Source organism: Propithecus coquereli, unplaced genomic scaffold, assembly GCF_000956105.1.
Source record: "Propithecus coquereli isolate 6110/MARCELLA unplaced genomic scaffold, Pcoq_1.0 Scaffold155, whole genome shotgun sequence".
In the NCBI taxonomy this organism is placed as follows: domain Eukaryota; kingdom Metazoa; phylum Chordata; class Mammalia; order Primates; family Indriidae; genus Propithecus; species Propithecus coquereli.
The window spans coordinates 1,448,341-1,457,460 of record NW_012139969.1 but is presented as its reverse complement, the minus strand read 5'-3'; the positions used below and the strand labels follow the sequence as shown (position 1 = coordinate 1,457,460).

The following is a 9,120-nucleotide window of genomic DNA, read 5'->3' as shown; positions in this document are numbered from 1 at the left end:
GTGGTGGTGGTGGTGGTGGTATTAGTGATGGTGGTGGTATTACTGATGGTGGTGGTGATGGGGGTGGTGGTGATGGTTGTGGTGGTGGTGGTGGTATTAGTGATGGTGGTGATGATGGGGATGGTGGTGATGGTGGTGGTGTTAGTGATGGTGGTGGTGGTGGTGGTGGTATTAGTGATGGTGGTGGTGATGGGGGTAGTGGTGATGATGGTGGTGGTGGTGTTAGTGATGGTGGTGGTGATGGGGGTGGTGGTGATGATGGTGGTGGTGGTGGTGGTGGTGGTATTAGTGATGGTGGTGGTGATGGGGGTAGTGGTGATGATGGTGGTGGTGGTGTTAGTGATGGTTGTGGTGGCGATGGTGGTGGTGGTGGTGTTAGTGACAGTGATGGTGATAGAGACAGGTATTACTGAGGTGTGTCCAGAATCTCCCATCTCCCACTGGGTCATAACAAGACCCAGGCTCAGGGAGAATGGCTTGCATGTGGACAACTCTTTGGTGAGAGGCTCTGAGCTCTCTGCAAAGTGAAGCTGCGTCCCATATTGTGAGTCTTGATTAAGAAGATAAACTACGAGCATGCTCCCAGGGAACAATACCATTTCCCTTCCCCTGAGAAGCTCCCATGCCCAAGTCAAGAACCCTTGGGAAGGCACAGGCACGTGGAGACAGGCTCTCCCAGCAACAGGAGGTTCTGAATACCACATACCTATGTGCTCCACATCTTCATCCACAATCTTCATCCCTGACCTGTTCAAATTTTTTCCATAGAGCTTACCGTCTTCTAGCATACATTATAATCTACTTATTTTCAATATTTAGTGTTTATGTTTGTCTGTCTCCACTCGCCTCCCCCACTGGATGATAACCTTCAGAGGGCAGGGACTTTTGCTTGGTTCACTGCTGTATTCCAGATGGCTAAAATAGTATCTGCCACACAGTAGGTGCTCAATAAATATTTGTAGAAGGAATAAATGCTAAAAGGGAGGGACCAATGGCTGCCTTTGTTCCTGGGTCAGGCCCAGCTTCCTGGCTTGTTACCTGGTTTCTCTCAAACAGAGAGGGGTGGGGAGCGGCCCGGAGCGCCCAGCCTGCAGGCTTTCGGACTGGGCCCAGGCAGGGACTGTGGGCGGGAATGGGCAGTGCTCAGCCTGGAGGTCAGTCCCTGACAGTGGCCATGGCCTTCAGCGGGCCCGAGCCCTGGGCCCCTGCATCCCTGACGAGCCAGAGGCTGAAGGTGGAGGAGAAGACACTGGAGCTGCAGTTCGAGGTCTTGCGTGTGGGGTTTAACGACGGGGGCAGATACGCCCTGAAGCTGTCAGCTGAGAACCTTCTGCAGGCAGGCTCTGGGTCTGGGGTGCAGCTGCGGGTGAATGATGGGGACCCCCTCCCTGCCTGCTCTGCTGTCACTGGTGTCATCCAGCAGCAGGATCCTGGCCAGAGCCTCGCCCTCACCAGGAACAAGTTTATCTTTACTTTGCCCAAAGGTATGAAGTAGGGGTGGGGGAGGAGGAGAGAAGGGCCTTGGAACTCCTGCCCCAGCCCGGTCAGGGACCCCAGGGAGCCTCAGGGGAACTGGGAGGGGCAGGGTCAGAGCTCCAAACTGCACCCCAAAGCTCCGCCTATGTGACCTTGGGCAAATGGTGGCCTTCTGTGAGCCCCCGCCTACTGGTCACATCAGGTAGGGTGAGGAGGAAATGGAAGGCAGATAGGAAAGGGCTTTGCGGATGTAGAAGCGCTGAGCACACAGCAGGTTCGGGCCAGTCCTGGGCAGTGGCTGTTCCACTGAGTGACGTTACACTGAGTGCCCGGCCCTGATTGTGGGTATGGGGGTGGACGGAGGCAAGGAGGCCTGGCCCTGCCTTCCGGGCTTCCATACCAGCTGGAGAGGCAGGGATCCCAAGCAGATAGTAGTTAGTGAGCTGAAGGGAGCAGAAGACCCGTGCCTAGACTGCAAGGCCATCCAGGCAGGCTGCCTGGCGGAGGAGGACATGAGGGAATGGGGAAACCAAGTCCTAGGCCTCGGGTGGGCAGAAATCAGGGCAGATTGAACTCTTCCCTGGTCTAGGGTGGTGGCAGGACCCCGGACCATGCCACAGGCCGAGAGCCCTCACCTCCTCAGCCCCTCCCCACCATCCCCCACCTGGCCCGGCTGCAGGCTTGGATTGGGCCTTGGTAAAGGGCGAGAGCCGTGGGTGGGGGCCTGACAGGGGTCACTCATCAGGGAAATCCTAGCCAAGCCTGCCTGGCTTCAACTCAAAGGCCAGGCAGCCCAGGTGTCCCCAGGGCCCTGCCTGTCCTCCTCTCCCCCGGGCAGAGACAGGGAGACCCCAGAGGCCATCTCTGTGTCCCATGTTCTCTTACCCAGGGTTCTGCAAGAACGACGGGCGGCACGACACTCAGCTGCGGGTGGAGGCGCTGAGGCTGGACGGAGCCTCGGCATGGACGGCCCGGCGGGTGGGCGAGGCCATCTTCCCCATCCTTCCACGGCCAGACCAATCCCGCACGAAGCTCGAGGCTCGAGAGCACGAGGACCTGTACCGCTACTGTGGCAACGCGGCTCTGCTCCAGGCCAGCGCGGATGCCGCTGCCTGTCACTGCGGGCGCCTGGCCTATAGCGTGGCTTTCCACGTGCACCGGGCCCCTCGGCCTCCTGCCTCTGACTGCCCTCCCGGGGCTGGCCAGCCAGAACTGATGTCATCATTCCCAGAGCCCCAGCTCCCCAGGCTGTAGGTGGGTGCTCCCTGGGTCCCAGATCAGGTTCTGGGGTCCCCCATGTGACCAGGAGACAGAAGTCTCCTCTATGTGCCCACCGTCAAGCCCATCTAGCTCCCACCATGACCAGGAGGGGCTCATCCTGCGCTAGGACTGTGGCAGTCTCAGGCCCAGGGGCGGGGCCTTATCCGAGCTATGGGAGGGTCCTCCGGTGTGGCTGTGTCCTGCAGCGAGGCGGCATGGCTAGCAGGCCCCACAGCCTGCACAGGAAGACACTGACAGAGCAAGTAGTAGCCCGTGTTATGGGTGGAGAAACTAAGGCCCAAGGATGCTTGATTCCATTTAATGTCAACAGCATTTCCTGGGGACCTAAGTGCATAATAGTGTGTAGAATGTGAAGCTAGATCAGTCCCTAAGCCCAGGGTATCACGTGGCTTGAAGACAGTTGAGTACAACATGGACATCACCCATGGTTCTGTAAGGCACTGCTGGAAGGAGAGCTTTGGTGAGGGAGTGTGCCTAGGAATGGCTTCTTGGAAGAGGTGTCATCTGAGATGAGTCTTTCATGCACGCCTTCATTTACTCATCCATGCATCCATCCATCAACCCCATGCTAGGCGGGGTTGGCGGCCCTGGACTCTGGGAGGGTGTTCCGGGAGAAGGGATCACAACAAGCTGGCTGTGGGGAAGAGAAGGTTTGGCCGGCAGCAGGAGGACCGGCGAGGCTAGAAGCAGGGGTTTATGATCAAAGTGGCTGGCCCTCCTGCAGCACCTCTCTGCCGCAGTGCATTGGTCTGGCATTGATGTGGAGCCCAGGGGTGCAAGGTGGACTCAGTTGGGCTGGGAGAGGGACCATGGATGGAGAAAGTCAAGGGCATGTGGCAGAAGAGGGGGTAGGTGTCCAATTCAGGAGCGATGGGGAAGTGCTGGAGGGGTTTGTGTGGGAGAGACAGCATCCGAGCTGTGCTTCGGGCTGAACAATGAGGCAGTATGTGCCAGCAGAACCAAAGGCTGACCAGGGACCCAGGGACCGGCTTCTCTTGCCCAGGTCACTCGGCCTGTTAGCATGGCCCACTGTGGCCTCTGTTCATCCATTCATTTGTCAGTTGATCAACAGGTACTTCTGACCACCTTCTGCACGCCCAGCTCTGTGCTGGGTGCTGAGCTTGTAAAATGAGATAGATGTCGCCTAGGTTCCTAGGTGACATTCTGTTCCCCCGGACTGCAAGCTCCCTGACTGCAGAGCCTGGGCCCTGGCCTCTCTGCCCCATGGTTTATCACAGGCCTGGGCACGCAGGAGGCTCGGGGCTCAGGAGAAGCTGTCCCCTGCTCTCCAAGGCCCAGCATGTCCTGGCTGCCGGAGCCACAGGCCGTGTGGACAGTGCTCTTCAGGCTGCAGTTCTGAATGGGGGTGAGGAGGGGCAGGGCTGCTGGGGGGAGGGGGATTGACGAGATGTCCTCGGCAGCTCTAATTTCTGTTATTTAAAGCCATCATCTCCCCGCCATGTTCCCTCTTAAAGTGTCAGATGTCTGCTTCTAGCAAGACAAGAAAATGACTTTCAAGGGAGAGGAAAATCACTTCCCTCCAGGTGGGTCAGCTGTCACAGCCCTGACAACAGGGTGGAAGCGCAGGGAGCAGACAATGGAGGGGCCCTGCCAAGGACACACTGCGCTGCTTCTTCCCGTTCTTCCCACGGGGAGCTCGGTCCTCCCGTGTGGCCTAAGGGAGGCGGGCACCTTTCTCGTGCTGCCACTTGGAGCCTCCAAGACACAGCTGGAAGGACAGCAGCAAGACAAGGCTCGCAGTGAGCAATATTCAGCTCAGGGCCAGGAATGGATTTCCAGGTTCCAGACACAAATGTCTGGTTCAAGGCCGCTTCCTCCAGGAAGCCTCCCCAGCATCGATTTCCTGCCTTCTAAGTTATTCTCGGTCCTGTCTGCATCCGCCATTTCGACAACTGAATCTATCCAGTTTAGAATTTCACTGCAGGCTCACAAGTTGTTCTCCAATATGTGGAGGGCGTGTCTCTTTTTTGGTAACTAGAACTGACGATGGTGGCGGGGGGCAGTGGGGCCGCAGGGGTTGGGGTGGGTTGGGAGCGTACTGATCAAGACTGTCAAGAATGAGGAGCGAGAGGAGGCAGGGCTCAGAGCCAACTGCCAGGCCGACTTTGAATCTGAATCACCTTGCTTCGTGGCATGGCCACCATGACGCAGCCCTAAATGGCCGTGCCAGTGCTGCTCACGGCATTTCCTGAGTCCTGGAGACCCAGGGACTGGAACAGTCAAATCCCCTGAGCTAATGTTTTTGTAGACAGTGGACACCTTCCCTTCTCCAGGCCTCCAGCTTCCTCCTCTGGGTGCGTGTGGAGAGGCATGTGGAAGGGACTGTCCCCATGAATATTTCCAGCACGTACAGTTGCAGCTTGCAGGATAGAGTCACTCCCTGGGCCCCTGGCCCATGAATGGGGACCCTGGGAGTGTGCAGGCGAGGGCTGCAGAGGGAGTTTCCTGCGTGGAGGGTAATCGGCCATGGGCAGCGCCCTTCTCCAGACACGGGGTGCTTCCTTTCCTCCTGCCCTGACGCTGCCTCCTGTCGCCTCTTGGCAGGTTTGTGACCATATGGCTACACCTCCCCAGCACCCCAAGCCCCTTCTCCCCCAGGGTAAGGGGGAGTTTAGCAGACCAGAATGAGGGCGGCCTGTCCAGTGTTGGGCAGAGTGGGTCCTCGAGGGTGAGGAAAGCAGGAAGGTGCGGCCCAAAGTCTGGACGAAAGGCTGGACTCTTTTAAGGGCAACTGATGCCTCTTGGGGGCATTGGGGATGGCAGGGGAGGCCACAACAGCTCTGGGCCTAGAGCCTGCGGATCCTCAGGGGCCATGACCCTCCAGCCCTGCAGATACCTCACCCCCTCTCCAAGAGACCCCTGGAGATTTAACACGACCTCTCACGGGCAGAGCTGTTTAAGAGGGAAACTTTGGGCTGGAAATTCCCAGGGATGAAATTTCTGGGAACATAAATTTAAAAATTCCTTGCTTACAGCTCTGGGAGCCATGCCGGGGGCTCCCTCACTAGAGGGGCTGGAGCCCCCTCCGGCTTGGCTCAGAGCTCTGGGTTCCAGGCGGAGGAGGAGGGGTGGGGAGGAGGAGGCGGGGAGGAGCATGGTGGGCCTCCTCCCCCAGCACTTACCTCTTCCAACAATCGCAGTTTTGTTTCATGGAAATTGTTCCGTTTCCCAGGAGCCTTTTACATGATGCTTTCAAGGTTTTTTTTTTTTTATTCCTTCCGTTTAAAACACCTTTTTTTTTTCTTGCCCTGGAGGGGAAAAAAAGAGAAGAAAAAGCTAATAAAGCAATCACCAAATGCTGAGCACCTGGCTCCACGCCTGTGGGTTCCGACTGTGGATTTGGCTCCAACAGGCTGGGGGATTCATTAAGGAGAAGTGGGGGGAAGGAGAGCAGTGGGCGGAGGAGCTGCTGTTAGTTGCTTGCCCAGCGTCCCCTCTGCCCCGTCCCTAACCCCTGTCTCTGCATCCCTCTAACTCTGCCCCTCCCCCTCCCTGTGTGTCTCTGGTCCGGGTTCTGGCTGGAGCTCTGGGCCACACTCTCCCAGCCCCAGGCATCCTCCTGCCCTTGGGCCCAGGCTCTAAGTCCTCACTCCCCCGCCTCGCCCTGCTTTTAAATTCATTACGCCTTTTATTGCTGGCTATCGCGTATGCTGTTTCTATTGCCCTGGAGACTGGAGTGGTTCAAGCGGGAAAGGCACGCAATGTGGATTTCATTAACTTTACTCTTTACTGCCCGTTTCATCTTGGGGGGTATACGGGAGGGAGGAGCAGCCTGGCTGGGGGAGCTGGGCTCTCTTTGTCCATGCCCCTTCACCTCAGTGCCAGACCCTCAGGTCGGCTGGCTTCCCCTGTCCTGTGAAGCCGCCCCTTCTCCTGCTCCGCCCACTCTCCTGATGGAGGGGAATGTCACCCGCCCATTTTACAGGTGGAGAAACAGAGGATCTGGAAGTCAATGCTTGGGCTGCTACCTACAAAGTGGTGGGAGGTGGGGATGCTGAGAACAGGTTAGACCAGGACTGCCAGCCCCCTCCCAGGCTGATGTCCCAGGCCCTTAGCCTAGGACCCCAACGTCGCCCCTCCTCCTCCTTTCCTGCGCTCCATCAAATACGGAGGACTGGAGGCAGGTCAGCTCCTCCTTGCAAATGAGGCAGTTTTATGGGCTTTAGAAAAACACTGCAATTGTTCCCTCAATTACCCTGGAGCGGGTTGAATATATTAATCTCTCTCTTAACTCCAGAGTTAGAGACTCGGCTGCCACCCTCCCCCAGCCACCAGCGCCCCCTCCACAGGCACGTGCCAGGGATTGACTCCCAGCCCCCACCCTCCAGGCCGGGGCCCTGAGCGGTTGGTCCAGGCAGCACGCTTCTGCGAGGCCGTGCCTACCATGCACGCATGCACACACACACACACACACACACACACACACGCACACGCACACTCTGCAGACGGCTGCTGTACATTTCTCTATCAATGTTCATTGATTTCCTCCTTTGCCACTATTCGGAAGAGACTGTTCCTTGAGCAAATGCAATCATGGGGCTCCCCTCCCCAAACAGAGGGCAGGAGGGGTGGGAGGGAACTGGGTGGCTCCCCCTTCTGCTCCTGTGACAACTGCCTCCAGCTTAAACACACTCTGCCCCAGGCAGCTGAGCCCGGTTAAAAGCTACCTGAGGTTTCCCTTTGTAGCTCGGTTTTCTTTTATTCCGGGAACAAAGGCGCTGTCAAGGCGTTCTCCCTTCTTGGAGAGAGAGCGCGCTGTCGCCCACGCAGGGAGGGGCTCAGACCCGTCACAATGGAGGAGAGCAGAGGTGCTGCAGGCGGGTGCTGGCCCTGGGGAGGGTGGGGTGGAGGGCGCCCCTCCCCCACCCCGGCACCCCCACCCTGCCAGGGAGAGAGGACGGGGCTAAATGCAGCGCAGTCGCCCTGCAGGCGCCCCGCCGGCTCCTCATCCCCATCCCCCACGGAGTGCGCTGAGACGCTTTCTGCCCACCAGGCCCTGGACATCATGATGGTACCCAAAGAAACATATCTGGAGGGTCCCATACTTACGTCCTTGCCCAAGCCTGTCCCTCCATTCCCACCCTGCCTGCCTTCCAAGTCATCTATAGGTGCCTTTGGAGACCTATTGAGGTAGGTGCCTGGAACTCAGCGGGCGGAGTATGGAGAGACAGGGGTTCAGCTAGTCAGGATGAGAGGCAGGCTAGGCTCTGGCATTTATTTAGAAGCTATTTGACCTTGTGCACGTTATATAATATCCCTTCGCCTCTACTTCCACATCTGTAAAATGGGGAAGAGAAATTCCTGTGTCCTTCATTGCTGGGAAGATTGAATGAGCTAGTGTACAGTTAGCCCTGCCCTGCAGGAAGTGCTTGGTAAACTCTTGCTGTTCTAGTAATGAGTTGGGATCTCTGTGTTGGGCAAGGAGGCCACATCTGAGCCTCAGTTTCCGCACCTGGAGAATCGGGCTGCTCCTTCTTGCCCAGCCAGTCTCTCAGGGGAGGGGTGTTAGGAACTTGTGAGTGTCACTGTCGCTGGGCCCAGATACCAGGTTGCAGTGTGCAGAAGGCTGGCCCAGCCTGGGCACTAGTCTGGGAAGAGGCTCCATTAGCAGATTGTTGTAACCGAACACACCAGATGGCCCTGCTGCCCTCCCCCGGCTCTGCTTTCCCCCACCCAGCCAGGGGCTGACGCTGACTCACACCTCCCGGAGGCCTGCGTGTGTGTGTGTGTGTGTGTGTGTGTGTGAGAGCGTGGTGTGGGGGGAGATGGGGGGAAGGGGGTGCCTGTCTCGTCCTCACAGCCTGCCGAGGCCCAGCCCCGATGAGCGGCTGATGGGCTCAAGGGCCGGGACATGTGGTGGCCTTCTCATCTCCAGAAATGGCCTTTGCGGTGAAAGAAGTGAGGACGAGGTGCAAGAGGGCCCAGTTATGGTGGCCTTTTCCGGTCCTTACAGCCCTGGAAGGGGCCAGGGGGATGTGCTCCCATCCTGAACACAGCCGCCCTGGTGGACACGCAGACGCACAGACACAGACGCAGCACACCTGCAAGCACGCATCACCCCACAGACCCACAGCACCTTGGGAGCCTTCATCCCTGCACAGACCCCCCAAGAGCAGCCTCCACCAGACGAGGAAGAGGCTCGGGCTCAGGGGCTGTGTGATGTATGCAGCAAGAGTAAAACCCCATGTGGAACCCACCTTTTAACACATGGACTGCCACGTGAGTTGTATTTAATTCACACAGTTTTGAGCCCGGGGCCTTGTGAAGCACATGTAACTCACAGGTCTTTTCACCTTGAGAGCCGCCAGAACTTTTTTGCGAGTTGCGTATAACTCACGCACA

At 57.8% G+C, this 9,120-nt stretch overlaps 1 protein-coding gene across 1 annotated transcript in view; it reads left to right on the top strand.

Moving 5' to 3' along the window:
* Positions 1-1,174: 1,174 nt before the first annotated feature.
* The window catches only part of CCDC33 (coiled-coil domain containing 33), a 109,463-nt gene continuing 101,517 nt past the window's right edge, over positions 1,175-9,120 (top strand). The window contains exons 1-2 of the mRNA XM_012640546.1: positions 1,175-1,484; positions 2,366-2,696. Coding sequence (XP_012496000.1) covers positions 1,175-1,484; positions 2,366-2,696 — 641 coding nt within the window. The remainder of the gene's footprint in view (positions 1,485-2,365; positions 2,697-9,120) is intronic.